At 44.5% G+C, this 18,565-nt stretch overlaps 1 protein-coding gene across 6 annotated transcripts in view; it reads right to left on the minus strand.

Annotated features, from left to right (window-relative positions):
- Positions 1-14,946, minus strand: part of RPS6KA1 (ribosomal protein S6 kinase A1) — a 68,456-nt gene extending 53,510 nt beyond the window's left edge. For 2 of the 6 annotated variants that reach the window (XM_065577139.1, XM_042844678.2), the window contains exons 1-2: positions 14,723-14,926; positions 4,449-4,493 (exon numbers count right to left, since the gene is read on the minus strand). In XM_065577139.1, coding sequence (XP_065433211.1) covers positions 4,449-4,493; positions 14,723-14,785 — 108 coding nt within the window. In that variant the 5' untranslated portion in view covers positions 14,786-14,926. Of the gene's footprint in view, positions 1-4,448; positions 4,494-14,722 lie in introns of all 6 variants that reach the window. The other 4 variants (XM_005302025.5, XM_042844677.2, XM_065577140.1 and 1 more) reach the window with 4 other exon arrangements.
- Between the last annotated feature and the right edge of the window lie 3,619 nt (positions 14,947-18,565).

Genomic DNA, 18,565 nt, shown 5'->3' on the forward strand with positions numbered 1-18,565 from the left:
GCCAATAACAAATGCAGTGGGGCTTAGCAGGAATAGCAACACCAACAGTTGAAGCTTTTACCCACATAATTTCCTTTTTCTAAAGCCTGCTTGGTTTAGGGTTGGATCTAGGTATTGTGGATCTGAACTAATGTTGTCTGACAATTAGACTGCAAGCTTCTTGGAGCCAGGGCAGTTCAAGTCTATACAGTGCTGGGCATGCCAACAGCACGCTGGTAAGCATGACTCTGCTTTGGGCTCATGCTCATTTATACTGTATGGGATTTATCTTCTGCCTGTGGGTTCCTTACAAGGAGGATCTGAAAGCTGGACTATTAGTTCAGATTTCTTTGCTTCTCCTGAAGAGAGTCGTGCTGCCTTTCCCCGAGACTATTGCTGAGTGCGAAGCAAGTCTGAACTCAGGAGTCAACAGACGTCACTCCTCCCACCCCCAGCGTCTGTGGCAGGCGCTGCCAAGGTGCTCACAGAGCAGGAGTGAGGAAGGATGCTTGCACAGACTTGTGACAGCAAGACTTTAATGGAGTCCTACCTTCAAGAACACGAGAAGAGTCATAATATGGTTCACTTGAGAACATAGGGCTCAATGCCAAGGACAGTGGAGTTACAATTACACTCATACAGTGCATCACTCCAACTGCATCGATCGGCGACCCACTGGAAGAGACTGACTCACACCAGAGTGTGTCGAGGCTGGTCCCAATAAGGCTGTCAAATGTACTCTAAAAATGCACATTACTCTACAACATCCACAATACCACTGTTGTACGTAGCAGCAGGTCTTTGCATAATGCTTTCATACAAGGATCACAAGAAACTTTGCAAGCAGTAACCCGCCCACGAATTATCCCCATTTTACAGATGGGGAACTAAGGCACAGTGACTTGCCCAAGATCACACAGCAAGTCAGTGCCAGAGCTGAGAATAGAACCCAGGAGCTCTGACTCCTAGCCTTGTCCACTAGCTTTTACTGTGCTTCATGTCTGAGAGCGAAGAGGGATCACATGCAATATCACACCACCAGAACAGTCCCTTATGGGAGTGGGAGGAAAACTACCTACTGGTAGCATAAGATTTATACAGAATCCAGTGAGGTCCCAATCTGGTTCTTTTAGATGGACATCAGCGGGTTCCTAGAGAGTGTACCTTCACTTATTGCACAACAAAAAGTACACATTTTGGCTACATAGAGTTTGTGGGGACAGAGGGAGTGGCAGGCTGCACTACATGTGGGTGCTGAGTAATCCTTGTTATCTGCTGATCTCACCGACAAAGGCTATTTTTAGGTGAGATCGCAGAATTAGGCTATGTCTTAGTAGCACCTGTCAGAATAACTTATGTAGCTAGGGGTGTGGAAAAACCCCCCAAAAAACAACCAACCAAACAAAAAACCCACACCCCTGAGCAACATAAGTTACCCTGTTTAATTATGTCGGTGGGAGAGCTCTCTCCCGTCGGCATAGAGCGGCGACAGCGGAGACCCGTCCAGTGGCACAGCTGCATCAGTACAGCTGTGCGGTGTCTGGTGTAGACGTGGCCTTGGTTGTAAGAGGGTAGTGAATAAAACCCCCCAATAAAGTGTTTACTCTTACCACTATTCCAAACACAGCCACAGCAGATCAGAAAGGCAAGCAACAGATGCAGAGGAATTTTTCTTAACCTAATTTTTCTTACTGACTGTAAAGGTGCAACCACCAGTTCTACAAATGCAGCAAGCAACTGCTGACAACCTGACCTCAAACTAACAGGTTCAGTGATCTGAAAACATGAAGCAAGATACCCTTGGAGATTTTTCTGCTGATATCCAGGCCTAGCACCCTGCCAGAATTGGTTGAGCTGGTTACAGGGTATTTCAGAGTTAGCCGTGCCATTTCAGAGGAAAGGGGTTTCAGTAGGGACTTCCTTTGCATGCGCTTCTGCTTGAAAACATCAGTTCTACTTTTTACAAGATAAATAAGGGGTTATTATCCCAAACAGATCTTTCACAAATTAAGTTACTGAAGCCCTGGATTGGGACGGGAAGGTTTTTGTTAGCAATGTGTAGTCGTTTATCGTCAGTGTGACTGACACGGAGGCCATGGCAAATTCAGAAAGGCACAAAGAATAGTCACCCAGTGGCTTGAACAAGACAGTAGCCTTCAGGACTCCTGGGCTCCCTTCCCAGCTGCCACCAACTTGCTGTGAGCCCTTGGGCAAGTCACTTAACTTCACTCTGCCTCAGAGTCCCCCACTTGTAAAGTGGTAACCATCTCTTAGCCTCATGAAGTGGGGGCTGACTTAATGATTAAGGTGCTTGCAGACCCTCTTGCAGACTGGAACAGAAGTCCCAAGCCTCACTTTCTATAGAGCGGAGTCTAAAGCAGGATCAGCTGGGTTGTCTTCCCATGTAAGATCACCATACTAAAAGAAATCCCAGATTTTTAAAGACTACTTGAGGTAGCAAGAGCTGCTGTCCTTCAGCAGCATTTACAGGAGAAGAGCTCAGTAACGTGCTTGGAGATGAACGAGGCATGTCCCACAATGAGCCTCAACAAGCCAGTGGGAATCCAGTCAGAGGAGACAACCCCTTTGTCAGGGAAGGACTCTAGCAACGCAAAGAACCAAGGGCCGGCTGTATTCTCAACACAGAGGGGTGCACATTATCACTGATCCTGAGAGGCCTGCTCCTGTGTCAGCATCAGGTTCTACATGCTACTTTTATGCCTCTAAGATGACACCCCTAAGATCAGACTGGCAAGTTGAAGAACAGAGATCCAAACCAGTCAGGAATAGGTCAAGATACAAATGTGAATACGCGAAGGACTATACCCAGATGTACAGACACTCTTTTCTCAACCTATGTAATATATCATTTTTTAACATTAGCTTTATTAAAAGCCAAGGCACAAGTGTGGAAAAGAGAATTGGCTTACAAGAATTGGTTCTTTCGGCATCAACCCCTAGAGAGGCAAGACAACCCTATTCCATTTAAACTTCTTTAAAATGGCACAAAATTACATCTAAGGAAGCGGGAAACTCACTTACTGGAACACAATCAAAATCAACTTCCACGGCCAGCAGAAAGGAAAGAAAAATCCATAGAGCTGCAGGCTAAAATGCGGTGTCAGACTGAAAACTCCTCCGAGGATACACATCAGTTATAGAGGGTGACTCCTGATTAGGAGAGAACGTGTCGAATGAACTCTGATGGACAATCCCTTCATCATGACTTGTGATAGGAGTTGCATATTCCACAATGCCTCTCTCCGCAGCCATAATATTAGCATATTGGAAAACTACATTTTAAATACTCATCTACCCATACTGAAGGGCTTATGGGACCCTGAATGCAATCAGACAGCCATTCTTCTCCACTCCTAAGCATGAGCAACCTTGTGCAGCAGGTAGAGAAACAAGGCGGCAGCAGGTAGAGAAACAAGACGGCAGCACTCGTGCAATTTAGGGTTAGACTAACAGCAAGTTGCAAGATGTCCCTGTTGGCTAAGAGGCAGAACATCAGTTTGAATCTCCTTTCTCCTACTGGATGCTAATTCATCTCAGGGAAAACACATCCCTGAAATCAAATTCCTCAACACTATTCAGCTCACATTTAGACTAGAAAGGGCATTAGGCCTATAGAGCAGAAGGATGAGCCCCTGGTTAGCCTGAGAGGAGGTAAAATTCCCTCCTCTGTCCCTGACTTCCTGTGTGATCTTGGCAAATCCCAGCTGGTCTGTGCCTCAGTTCCCCATCTGTACAATGGGGACAATAGCACCTACCTTAGCCCTGCCTTGCAGGGGTCTGAAAGGGAATTGTAGAAATCACTAATGTGTTGCAAGGATAAATAAATTAAAGACTGTGATGCACCCAGGTACAATGGTAATGGGGGCCATATACCGAAGAGATAAAGACTAGGTGTAGGGGGAAATACTTTGCACTGGCAGAACCTGAAGACAGTTGCACTGACGGTCAAGTCTCACAATATGCTTGTGGATTTCTATTAACCTTTCCAGAGATGGGGAAATGGAAGCAGAAAGGTAAAGAGACTTGCCTAAGGTCACAGGGCAAGTCAGTATCAGAGCCAGCAACCAATCCCAGGAGTCCGGACTGCTAGTCCTCTGCTCTAACCACTGAGCCCATCTCCATTGGGAGGAGAGTGATTGAGAAGATTCAAGATGCTGGTTTGGTGAAATTGTACATGCAAGTCTAGGGGAAAGTGAGAAGGCAAGGACAGGGCATGACAGGGGCATTCAACCCTTCCCCTGCCTCCCACCCTTCCTCCCTCCCTCTACCCCGCCATCCCCAGTTAGCAACAGAGCAGCAGATTTTAAACCATCACCTCTCCATGCCCCATAAAATGAAGGCTTACTCAGTTGGCTCTGGAAGAAAACCACATATAGCAGTGTAACGTACAGCTCAGATGAATGTTTCCGACTTGAAGATGCTACATTTATTTATTTATTTATTTTTACCTTTGATGGATGTCTCCCGCCTTCTTCTGGTGCAACCTGCCCATTCTGCAAAATGCAAAGAAGAATCCATTGTTAGCAAATGCCAGGCACTATGAAAATGCCATTTTGGAGAGGGACAGTTAAGTTTACCTGAATAGACTTTTATACTAGGCTAGAAGGTGATGAAACCTCCATAAATTGTGTGGGCCAGATTTATAAGATACAGCACAATTGTGTCCTTTACACATCAGATATACATGACAAGTGGAGCTGGTCAAAAAAACCTGACATTTTAACCTAAAAAGACCTGGTATAAACACCACCATTTTGGAACTCGGCCAAGTGAGCGTGATTTATGCACGCTTGGTGTTCTGTGAACATTGGCTGGTGAGGGCGTAGATTAAAGGAGAGGCAGAGCTGCATCAGCTTTACACTCTTGTATTAGCAGGAAAAGCTACACGCTGAGATGGATGCGTATGTTACACTTTTGCCTTACGAATCCCAGATTGGAAGTTACAGTTTTACTGCTGATACCCATTTTAAAATGGGCTTATACTTGATATCATTTACATCACTGCTGACAGCGCCCCAGGAACTTCTGCACCAACTGCTTGGCTTGTGGCTGCATTTGGCCCTTTCCACTCAATAAATACTATCCTGCTAGCCAAACGTCTATTGCTGGAATCTGCAGTGAGGTCATGATAGGGGACTTATGCCTGTAATAACAAAGCGCTGGTCACACAGCCTGTTGCCTTGGGAATGAAAGCGGTGTCAAATTCAGCAAGATGGCAGCCCTGGAGGAGCAAGACGACTTGGGGGTGAAGATGGGTGGGAGATATATACTTAGACACAGATATCTGATATTTAGCAGAGTGGCAAGAACACTCCGTAAAAATCCTTCCCCTGTAAAACTAATTTATCTGTGTTTTTATTAATAAACTTAGCTGAGAAGTGAAAGAATTTGAGAAATGTACTTGCCTCATCTCTGTTTATGCTTTTTTTTTTTTTCCGCATCTCAACTTGAGCAACGAAAGGCAATGAAATTAAAACAATGAGGAGTCCGGTGGCATCTTAAAGACTAACAGATTTATTTGGGCATAAGCTTTCATGGGTAAAAAAACCCCACGTCACCCTCATGTTCTAAGCATTGTAATGTGAGTTTTAAATAGTGTGGAGTTGGAGGGGCTTAAATCAACTTTTGTTAGGATTAAGTGTTTTTGTTTTTCCGAGATCGGTCTCAAGCTTTCATAACACTTAACAAGAAGTGATGTTTTGGCCCTGTTTAATTCATGCCCTTTTAAAACAAGGCAGAGAAAACTTGCATTTATTGACCCCTGGTATGACAGCTTTTGGAGTGGGACACTAACCAAGTCTCACTTTAACGCTACAGGGATTCAGTTTCTACCATATCTTACTGGGGCTCCACATTTGTCATGAAATACACACACACACACACACAATTAAATATAGTTTTGAACTTCATGCCTACCAGCTGGTGGCTAACTCATGATAAAGAGTTTAGCACAGGGAGGAGTTGGCAGACTCAGCTCTTCACATACAAGTCTAGTCTTCAAAGATAAGCGCAGGGAAAACAGCTGGTAGTCTCCAAGTTGTAGGTGATCTCCCTTTCTATGAGAGCTGTGCCCCGAGCAATGTGTGAATTTAGAGCCACTCCAATTCACAGCATGGCCATGTCAGTTACAGAAGAGAGCAAATCCCTTCCTGCTAGACTGACATTAGCCCTGCAATATTTACACCTATAGGGCCCAATTCTGATCTCACACCAGTGTAGTTCCAGTTGCTTCCAGTTTACCCTAGGGAGAGATCAGTCTCAACCAGTTGCTTCTCTAAAGTGTGGATTTAAGCACATGCTTAAAAAGCTATTGACTTCAATGGGGAAAAATCAAGCACGTACCTAAGAGCTGCTGGGAACAGGGATTACTCAATTGGGGTTCGTGGAAATGACTTTGGCACCCTTGCCACATTCCTTGGCTGGAGCAGCTCAGGTAAGCAACATAAGAGAACACAAGAGTTGCCATATGGGTCAGACCATGCTCCATCTTGCCCACTATCCTGCGTGGGACAGTGGCCCGTACCAGGGCTTCAGGGAGTGGACAGACCAGGGCAATTACAGAGTGATCCACCCATCTTCCACTCCTGGTTTCTGGCAGCTGGAAGCTTAGGGTTGCCCTGAGCATGGGGTTGTCTCCCTGACCATCTTGGCTAATAGCCGTTGAGGGACCTATCCGCCATGAATGTATCTAATTCTTTTTTGAACCCAGTTATACTTTTGACCATTATAACACCCCATGGTAATGAGTTCCATGGGTTAGTTGTGCATTGTGTGAAAAAGTACTACTAGTTTGAATTAAACCTGCTGCTTGTTAATTTCATTGGGCGACCCCTGTTTTGTATTGTGTGAAATGCACCTCAATCTGGCCTATGCAGTCCAGTCTGGTAAAACTGGTCCCCCAGGCTGCAGCCAGCTCAGTTGTCCTAGACTGCTTCCTTTTGAATAGAAAACCATCCAGATTAATGACTCCCGGCTGCTTTACGCACAAGGATTTCTCTTGGCACCTCCTGGAATCCCAGTTCAAGATGGAGGTAAAACACAACATGACAGCCCAGCACCATTTACAGTCAAAATGGCATTCACAGATGGAGTTTGTAGTTTGATACAGATACATGCAGACACATACTCTTCAGTCACATCCACCAGTTATTCATGCAGCACCCAAAAAGGCGTTGTTAGATGCGGTTTAAGGACTTAGGGCCAGATTTTCAAAGGTATCAGAGCTGCTTGTTCTAACTCAGCCACTTAGAAAGGCCCAAACCACGTTTTGTTTCTTCTTATACACTTGCGCAGTTTAAAGAATCAGAAGTATTTTCAACCATAAGTGGCCAGAGAAAAATAACAGTACCACTACGGAACCAAACTAGCAGAAGAACTAACTGTTTCCAAGAGATTACAGATGTATTGTCTAGGAGAAGCTGTCAGTGGCTTTAGCCTACAAAGAATATTTAAAAAATTAAGTAAGATCTTTTCCTTGCATAGAGGAGAGTGCCTCCTTGCTATCACTAGCGTAAAAGGGTGCTCGTGTTTATTGGCTCAGCTGTTTCTGATAGACAATTCATAAGTCACTGTTCATTAAAATTCCAGTTTTGTAAGGGTTGTTCATGTATTTAAAAAATAAGCCTGACAAGAGGTGGAATGCCCATTTTAAGTTGAGGAAGTTCACATTTAATTAGCAGCCACTCAGAGGCTACTAAAGGCACATGCCAGGAGAGTGAACCGAGCTTCACATGAGCCAAACTCTGCTTTCATTTGCACCCAGGCAACCCACAGTAATTGAAAATAGACTTTGGCCAACCTGAAACTCAGACGCCCTTAAATAGCCTCAGGAGGAGACACAAGGAGGTGAAGTGCAGTGGTTCTCAACAAGGGGTATGTGTACCCTTGGGGGTACACAGGGATCTTCCAGGGGGTACATCAACTCATCTAGATACCTGCCTACTTTTACAACAGGCTACATAAAAAGCAATAGCCAAGTCAGTATAAACTAAAATTTCATACAGACAATGACTTGTTTATACTACTCTATACAGTGAAATGTAAGTACAATATTTATACTCCAATTAATTTATTTGATAATTATATAGTAAAAATGAGAAAGTCAGCAATTTTTCAGTAAAAATGTGCTGTGACACTTTTGTATTTTTATGTCTGATTGTGTAAACAAGTAGTTGGGTGAGGTGAAACTTCGGGTACGCAAGACAAATCAGACTCCCGAAAGGGGTACAGTAGCCTGGAAATGTTGAGAGCCACTGACATAGTGCACATGCGTTGCCCCCACAAGTACTGGTATACAAAGCTCTCCACAAGCTCACCTAAGTGGAACACACATCCACAACCACTCCGAGAAGAACATCTAAAAGGAGGAAAGCAAGAGAGTGTGGGTAAGGCATATGACACCTGGGTTTGATACTCGGCTCTGCCACAGAGTTCCTTGGGCTTTGCGATCTTTGGATGGAAGGGACTATTGAAGCACAAGGTTTCAAAACACCGAGTGAGCTGTAACTGATAGAACCGTTAACTGAAAGGGAGTATTGTCTATCCCAGCAGCATCTCCCCCTTTCACCCTATTGCCTCTTCCTAAGCATTTGGCACGTACCCTTAAGTACTACATTTCTGACTTCCTCCTGTCAAACAGCACGGGTTCTGCAGAAAGCTATTTGTGATGGACTGTAATCCTGCCTGGGAGCGGTAGGGATGCTGGGAGAAATCAAAACAAAGCACACATTCCAGGGGGTGCTTTGCACGCAAACATGTGCCTCAACGGGGAACCAAATTCATCCAACAAATGAGTCACTTTTCAAAGTGCTGTACAACTTAGCTTTGCTGGAAGAAGCCTGCACATTTTGAGCCAAGACTCTTTCCCCCCTCCCCAAAAAAAACCCTTTACCACCTCACCTGGTGGTTTCCATTTAGATCTCTGTGACCCATCTGGAGTTATGTACATATCTCTGTTCTGACACGCAGAGTAGTCATCTCCCCGGGTAACATGCTGCAATTTATTGCTTTATAAATACACCTAAACAAATGTATGGGTTTTTCAGCTTCATCTTTTTGTATTCTAAGAAGCCTCTTTCAAGGCTCCATCCTACATACTATATACGTACACAGCTAACTAGCTATATGTGTGGCACAACCAAAGACAATCTAGGCAGCAAATTGTTCTCTTGTTTCCAAACATAAGGCTACATGACTGCCCCACCCCTAGGGTGACTCAGAAGAGAGCAATGCTGGTGAGAGTGTCATAGGTACTGACCAGGCAATGCCTGCTGCAAGAATTCCATTGTATGAAACTTGGCTCTTGAACTGTTGTGTATTAACAGGGGGCTGACACTGACTAGCCAGGAAGAGCAGTTCGAGCTACAGAAACTGCAGCTCACAGGCATCTCTGCTGGGAGTCAGTAGTCTGTCCACCCAACTTTTCCAGCAAGCGTTGCTCTGTGTCTGAGGAAAGTGCAGATTAAGAGGGCAATCTGACATACCACCTGTAGTGTTGACTTTAGTTGTCACTTGCTCCAGAAATAACCTAGTGCATCACTTTCAGAAACAAGCTTTGCAACTTGTAGCCCCTTTCATACCTAGACTTTAACACCATAGGGATGTCTGTTCAATACAATCATCTATTAAGAAAGCAAATGTATATGGTTACATAACTCTCACCTAAGGCTGCACTTGGAGATGTTTATCTTAGGACATCTTGCTTTTTAAATCCCTTTAATTCCACATAATCCTTATTGCAGCCAGAAAGCAATTGCCAGAACTGAACACGGTAGCCATGGCTGCTCTGAATCAGAGAAGCAGGAAGAACTCCTCCCCTTTGGGTCATGAAAAATATGAAGCTCATTCTCGTATTGCCATTAAGACAATCAAGACATTTATTTCCTAACTAGAGTGTTCAGCAAAAGTAGAGCCTTGGACTACTGATAGATCTGTTTAGACACCCTGGTGCTATTTCTAAAGCTTTAAATTTCAACTGGTCACTATACAGATGGCCATAAAATATAACTAGACTAGGCAGAACTGGATTTTTTAAAAATAATTTCAATGGATAATATTGATTCTTTTAAAGCATTTTTTCAGTTATTGATTTAAATTTGTACAGTTGCATAAAATTAGGGGGGGGAGTCAGATGATAATTTGATGACAGTAGATGTTGAGATTCAAAAAGCAAAAGCTTTATAAGCATTAACTCACAAATTGTCAATATCACGTCAAAATATACCGAGTAAATATCCTTAAATCATACTAAGTTCTCAAGAAGAATTTCTTACTTTGCCTAGTATAGTAATCTATATTTACAGCTATTGATGGAAATATTTTTTCATCCGTTTATGTTTGTATGGTGAAGTTAATGTTTATCGACATTTACCTATAAAAATCTAATCCTTCCATGCCTAAACATAACTAGAATATTACATATCCAGAAAGAAGCTTCCCCACTCACTTCCATGAATGGTGAAACATTAAGTGCTGATGTACAAAATCCCAACAGACTCTGTCTAATGAGAATCAAACCCTTCCTTCAAAAATCTTTGGTACTTTGATATGCAAACTGTTTTGTTGCTAATTTTCTTTTAAATGGAATTTGAGAGTCTTTGCTGATTGTGGTTCCAGAAAGGAAAACTCCACAAAATAAAAAGACACCCGACACAACACTGCATAGCCCAGGCGACAGACTGATGAATTGACTGTGTGACACTGGAGAAACGTATTAATAGAGATTGAGATCATATAGCTTCCTTGTTTATCTTCTGATCACTGCATAGAGTTCAGCTAAGATGTTCACAAGAGACAAGTTAGCCATGGAGAACTTTTGCTCAGTAGAGAGAGGACATGTATTTATAATGGGCAAAATAATTCCAGTTTGAAGTGACGGTCAGTTAGGCTGCTGTATGTTTGCTTAATGAAACAAGAGTTTAGCGAAAAGCATTGCCTAGAAGTTGCTTGTCATTACTATGACAATTAAGTCACTCAGATTCATTTTCCACTGCTTGCACTTTACTTCACCCACATTTCCTCATTATGTAAGCAATATTCTGATCAATGCAGAAAGCAGAAGAGGAACTGAAATATTTGTGAGGCTGAGTTAGGTGCCCAGGACTTAAGTGTTTCCCTACTTGCCTCCTGCAGTGCATTGGTCTCGCACATGCTCCCATGCACACCCCACAAAGCAGCTCCACCTTCTTCACTTGAGCTTGCTGAGACTAATAGAACAAACTACGACCAGTCTCAAAAAAAATAAAATTAAAAAAAAAAAAGGATTACTAATGCTCCTGGAGCATGAAAAAAAACAATAGGTTTGATTCCTCCACGAACACTCCGATAACACCTCTGCTCCATGACTCAGAAAGCAAAGGTTTGCGGAAGCCCATTTAAAACCTTTGTGGCAAGAATCCCAGAGTAATTTACGTAACTGACGTTCCAGAAACGTCTCATTTCATAGCTACGTTACCCTTCACAAGAAGGGTCAGCAGACCCTCACCCCCCTTTAATAACCTTTGAAGCCATGAGTCAGATTCGGTCTTTCAATCCTTCTCTACATTATACAGCTATATAGATATTCTGCCAGATTAGAGAGACTGTATTGGCATCTAGCACAGAAGATGGCAGCCAGACTTAAAAGTGAAACAAAACTCCACCAACACTATCCATTTTATTACACGGGATCCAGTGCCCATGCACACAACTCCGCAATTAGTTGGGATATTAGCTTTAGGAGTTGGGTTCTACATACAAGACACAATCACCCCAGAAGTTAAGGGACTAATTTTTAAAGGTGCTAAGAACCTGCTGGTCCCACTGATTTTATTTGGAGTGCTGGATGCTCAGACTCCAAAGGGGGGAGGGAAGGGGTGTATGTGTTTGGGGGGGGCCGGGGGTGATGACAGAAAAACAAACAAACAGGCCTTGAGACTTAAATTAGGCTACTAATGAGGGAGTAGGTGAGCACACATTAGTTTTTCTCATTCTCCCGTTGTTAGAAACAAACTTCATAGATAGGACTGATTTCCAAACATACTGGACACACGACCTCCACCACAAATAAAAAACCCCAAGACATCAGTTTCAGGTCAGCAGTATAACTCGAGTAATGTTGACACCGTCAACAGCCAGGCATGCAACACACAAGTGCAGTCTGTCCACAGGATTAGGCAGTAAATCCCCATCCTGCCAGCAGCATTGCGTGTCATTGAGACTGGCATTCATTTTTGCTCCTGTTAGAGTTTGCATTTAGTAATCAGGTATTATGAGGTCTTCCGATTCAAAAAAAAAAAAAAGACTCAAAGCACCGTGGTACTACAGCACTGTCATCTTCCAGATCTCAGTTACCACACCACAAAAGTCAGCCCTGAAAGCACAGTATGATAGCAGGCCTCTTGATCAAATCATTGTGGAACAAGTAACTCCCTCCTCTCCCACCCCTGTACGCGCACATGCGCTTTGATGACTCAAAACTTTACAACAGATGCTATTAGTTCACTTCAAGATGAATCCTTGGTCTATCCATGCACCCCAGATGTTCTAAGCCCACCGTAGATGGAGACCCTTAGCACTGCTGCTAACGGGCATGGTGAAGTATTGACCCAAATTCTCTTTTGCAGGGCTTGGCTGGCAAAGAGAAGGGGCAGCTGTGACCAATGACATTCTCTCAACAGAACATTTGTTGTTATGGTCATTGCTCAGAGGTTTCTAGTCAAGTTTCTTTCTCTATCATGAAAGACCTATCAAGAGGCTAAGTGTTAGGGACTGGTCAGTTTTAGCAGGAGAACCTCAGCTTGTGCACCCCGGTGAGGTGGTGGGTAGGCAGAGAAAAAGACAAGCTGTAGAATAAAGGTGCTGGGTCTAGTTACCATTAGTAGGAGCTCAGTTTCATAGCACACAGCCATAGGTGATTCTTTAATATTCAGTTTAGATGCTCCCCAAACTTGCACCTTTCCTTTTAAAAATTTGTAGCATAAGCCTGCAACAATGCATGTTTATGGCACATGCAGTATCCTGTCCATCTAAACAAAGATTGAGTTACTGGGGGTGGGGGTGAGGGAAGAGAGAGATTTAAGCAGGAAGGAAAGAAAAGTGTGTATGCGAGAAAGAAGTGTGTATATGAGATAGAACACCTGGGAATTTTAAATGTATGCCCATCCTAGCAAACTGGATTAGAGAAGTGTCAGTGTGCATGCTTTGAAGGGGAAGCAGTATAGTACTCTGATGGGGACATTTCGACTTGGGACTTTGAAGCTGGAACTGCGTTTTCATCTATGTTTGGAACAATCCTAGCACACTTGCGGCACTACTGCAATCTAAATAACAAGGGATTCAGAGATAAGGTGAGAGTTCCGGACTTCATTCTGTACTTCAGAGCATTTGTTAGGTTTAATTAGGCCCTTAAATGTTGGATAGACTGCAAGCTAGATACTCTCCATCCCCTAAAAAAAAAAAAAGATTATCTAGGGTCAAATATAGCTTAAGGAGCGGTTAATACGCTGATCTGACAGTTCATTACAATGCACTCAGTCTAGCAAGTATACTGGTGGATGGTTTTCCTACAAATCCTCAGGAAATTTGATTAGTTGTGCATGTGTAACTTATGTATTACACACATGAGAGATACAGGGAAGAGAAACTTTTGGGGGAAGTTAATTCCTTTCCAATATTGAGAAAGTAATACAGGCAAGACACTTCTAAAATGTGATTTAAAAGATGACAGTTGTACGGTTTGTTGTTTTTATTTGATACTTGAAGAACTCCCCCCTCACCCAAGGACTTGGTACAAAAGATTGCTTAAAAACTGATACTATTCAGCACTATGTTTTAGCCCAGGACTGGTTTGTACAGCCCAGCTGTACACCCACAAGGGGTCACCCCTGAGGGGCTCAGCAGCCTAAATATTGCAGTGCGATAGGCCAAATCAATGCAGCAGATTATGAATGGCAGCCTCAGAGCAGCACACAAAACCCACAGGATTACTGGGAATCTGCTTCTTTGCTTAAATAAAATAAATAAATAACTCCTGGCTGTTAGAACCACTGAAACCTGCTTGCAGACATGTTGATTGGATCAGGTGAGAAGTCCCTTCCTTCCCCCCTCCCCAAAAATGAATTTCTCAATTCCTTTAGCGCAGGGTTGGGGCAGAGAAGTGATCCGGAGCAGAGATCCTGGGTGCAGAATCCCTAATTGCATTCATCTGATCAATTTGGGGATTTTTATGTCTTTAATTAGTAGGCAAGCCTACAGCGAGGCTTAGCTGCCATACTCCTCATCTGGGTGAGGTGGAAGAGGAGACCTGGGCACTTTCTTTGTTCAAAGGGAAACTTTGTGTGTGTTCGTATGTGGACACACACACACACACACAGAGGCTCTTTCTCCTCAGCGCTGACCTCAGGGCTTTCAATGGGAGAGAAAAACATCCCTCCCACCAAACCTCTGGGATCTCGCCCAGCCTGGCCCTCCTGCCCTGGCTCAGACCCAGACCGACCGTGGGGCAGGCAGGCTCCCTTCAGCCCCTTCCCCGCAGTGCAGGCAGGGGTCCCGCTCCCCTTTCTGCCACGCAGGGGCTCCAATGGCTTCCCCGGACCCCACCGTCCACTAGGGTGGGGGCTACCTCCCTCCCCACCCCCACCCGGGCCCCCAGCACCCTACTGCAAGAGGGGTACGGGGGGCTGTATGCCCCTCCCCACAAATTCCCCGCCCGCATTCCATGCCCTGCCGTGCGCCCCCTCCTCACCTCCGTGTCCAGCTGCACCAGCTCCATGTTGGGCCATGGATCTCCCAGCTGGGCGAGCGGCATCCTGGCGGCTTCTGGCCCCGGGAGCGGCAGGCAGGCGAGCGGGGCTGGCGCCTTCCCCTGGCGCTGCAGGTGGGTCAGGCGAGACCGCGCTGGGGCTCCAGCCCGAGCTCCGAACCGCCGGCACTCGGAGCGCCGCTCGCTGCCCCCATTGGGCACCGGCCTCTAGCGCCGGCCCCCTCCGCCCCATTGGCTGAGTGTCTCCGCGGGGAGGGCGGGAGGTTCCGCCCGGGCCCGGGGCGCTGCATTCCCGCTGCTCCCGTGGGGAGTCGGGGCGCAGTCCCCGGACAGGGCGAGCCTGCTCCGAGAGGCCAACGCCCTGCCCCAGAGGGGTGCACTCAATCCGCAGCCCTCACAGATCCCCTCCTAGTGCTAGGGCAGGACCCCAGAGCCTCATCCTTAAGGGTACAAATTCTCGCTCCTTTCCAGGTGCGCCCCGAATCCCACTTCTATACCCCTGCTTCGGGTGCAACCAAAGTCTCATTCTTCCAAGGGGCACCTCAAAATCTGCCCCCCCCCCGTGAAAATGTTCACCCCTTCTCAGGTGCCCCTCAAACGGCAGCATGGCCCAGAGACCCTCCACTTAGCTGCCTTCACAATACCCCACAATACAGAACAGCAGGGTTCGATGAATGGCAAATTGGCAACCACGTGTCTCAAAGGAGGCTGGTGTCAGTGCAAAACAGTTCAGTTACTATGTGTCATGCTGCTGCATCAGGAGTGGCTAAAAAAATCCAATTCCTGAGCAAAGAACACAACCTGACCCACCTCCTCTCTCCAATTCTCCAGCGACAGTCCTTGCCCCAGATAATGCAGGCGTAAAGCTCTGGGCCAGAAGATGAAGCCAGAGCAAGTCTACACTTGAGGTCTCTTGTGCTTTCCTCTCTCTCAACCATCTCTCTTCAACCTCTTTAACTCCTGATGCACCACAGCCCTCCATAGCCTCTTTCTAGCTGCATCTTCCCAGCTTGTGGGGTTGATGCTGAAAGTTTTTCAAGTCCCTCTTGTGAACATCCTTGAACCTGAGCCCAGATTGGCCCAGTGGCCTTGAAGCATCCATACAGTACACACTTTGGGATGTGGCCTTTGTCCACCTGGTGTGCAAATGAGTCTAACAGAGACATCTGAGTGTTTGAGAATAGCAATTGAACTCGGTAATTTTGTTTTCTCAAGTACTTTGGTGGCAAGAACATTGGATTCCCACTTGATTTTTAGAAGACAGTGATGACAGTGAGTATGAAAGGTATTTAGCCTTCTCTCATGCCTGCTGTAGGCGGTCCAGGTCTCACCACAATACAGCAGTGTGCTCAAAATGTGTGTCTGATAGATCCATATCTTGGTGTGCAGTGTCGGCCGAATGTGGTTGCTGCGCTCCGATAAAAGAATTACATTTTTCATCTAGAGATAAGTTATCCGATACCGTCCAGGAGAGCCAAACCAGTGGTAGTAAGGCTGGGAAATGTAAAGAGCAAATGTCTACTGTCGACAAAGGCTACGTGGTTTACCCAAGGCCACCCAGCGAGTGAGTGTCAGAGTTAGGATTTGCATGTAGGAACTTGTGGCTCCCACTACCAAAGTCAGTCCACTAGACTAAGCTGCTTTGTTTACCAAGTTACAAAAAAGAGACTGAATAGTCCCTTTTTCATTTCCCCTTGACTTGCTTGATCAGAAGCTCCTCAAGGAGAAAACCAAGGGAGACTGTTTTCCTATCTGAATTATTTTTAAATTATATCTGTTTTTAATCAGGGCTGGGCTAAACAATTTTCTGATGTGGAGCCTGAGAACGAGTGATAAGAGGAGATGAAGTCAGAGTGATTAACTACTGGAATTTACTAAGGGATGTGGTAGATTCTCCCTCACCTGAAGTCTTTACATCAAGACTGGATGTTTTAAAAACAAAAACATCCTTGATCACAAGATTAAGGGCTTGATGCAGGAATTCCTGGTTAAAAATCTGTGGTCCGTGTTATACAGGAGGTATCATCGGTCTAGATGATCATAATGGTGTCTTCTGGCCTTAAGATCTATGAATTTACAGACTTAGATATGGGAGGAAAAGGAGAAATCAAGGTCAAGGAATAAAGGTATTGAGAGTGGAGGCAAACAAAGGTCTAAATCAAAGAAGGAGATGGAGGATATATGAATATGCTTACCCAGAAAAATTGCTTCTGTTGTCTTTCAAGAATTAAGCAGAAGGAAGTGGCGATGAAGCTTCAAGATTTCTTGGCCAAAATAGGCAGAGGGAGGACAGATCGAATCAACCTGTCAGAAGATATGTATAGTTGAAGACATAAAACAGACCAGTATCTCAACATATGGTAACATATCTTTAAAGACAAAGCTCAGTGCATAGGCATTTACATGCATTGTTTGAAAAGTAACACTGGTCAGTGACAGGATCTTTCCTAATATATTCAAAAATAACTGAGCACATACAGAAGGTACCATATTCACAGGAGTCCCTGGATTCCTTACACCATAAAACCAGTCGTGATTTTGGGTGGTTTTAAGTACTGTTTAAGTACCGTTATGTGTACATATTTCTACTGGTAAGGGAGATTTTCAAAGGCACAAAAGGCAGCTAGATGGTCACTCCCACTGCCCAATTGGAGTGAGGTGCCCAACTGCCATGTGTGCCATGGAAAATCTCCCCCCTAAGTGTTAAGCTGAGTTGTATGCTGCCTTCACTGTATATAGAACACTGGAAAATATCCCCACAAGAAGGGCATAGTGAGGTTAAATTAGTGGGAGGCAGTACAGGCTAGTGATTAGAGCAGGAGACGGACAGGCCAACAATCTGGGTTCTGTTTTCTGAGTCTGACATTAACTCACTGCTCAACCTTGTGCAAATCCCATTCTTCAGTTTCTCCATAAACTAGGGACATTGATACATATCCAGCTTTGTAGGGTTTATAGAGAGAGACTCAGATGACAGGTGCTTTAGGAATGTGAAGTATTAATTATAAATTGCTATTCTTATCTGCTATCCCGCCCCGTAGAAAAATGTAACACTCTGCTCCTTCTGTCCACCTTCTGCAAAAAACATTTTTGTATTTCATTATAAAACTATTTATTAAATAAACAATTTTTAAAAAGATAGGTACAGCCAAGGGTCGAACATAATAATGTGTGAGCTAAAAGTATTTTCCTATCATTTGTTAAGAACCAGCAATGTACAAAGCACAAAAATATAGTTTCTGCCCCAAGGAGCTAACAATCTAAGGTCCCGATCCTGCATTCTCATTGGCCTGGGCAATTGACTCAAGGGGATCAGAATTAGGTCAGCACTGATCACTTTTGAAAATCCCACTTTTAATCCCCAGTGAAGTGGGTCCATATTATCATCTGTTTTACAGAAACTGAAGCAGAGAATTCCCCAAGATCATAGAGGGACGTAGTGTCAGAGCCAAGCTTAAGATTTCCTGGCCCCTAGTCCTGTGCTTAGACCACACCTCAGTACTGTAAATCCACAAGCCTGAGATGAAAGTCTTGTGGAGTACAAAACAGCCAGAATAGTACTAGTGAATTCTTGTTATGGACAATTAGGCCCCATATCAATTACTGTGAGAGCAAGTTGAGATGAGTTTTGTCTAGGATAATTTCATCTAACTCCACAGCTTTCTAGGAGTGCTCCTTGTTGCTTGATATGCATAGGGCAGCATGGCTAGGATCATCCTCCAGCTGGTGCAGAATTAAACCTGCTTTAAATAGCAATATTAAAGAGAGAGTATCAATGCTGGAAGACCTAACATCGGACTTATTTTCCTTTCATTTGTTTGCAAA

This window comes from Chrysemys picta, chromosome 23 (assembly GCF_011386835.1).
Source record: "Chrysemys picta bellii isolate R12L10 chromosome 23, ASM1138683v2, whole genome shotgun sequence".
In the NCBI taxonomy this organism is placed as follows: Eukaryota; Metazoa; Chordata; order Testudines; family Emydidae; genus Chrysemys; species Chrysemys picta.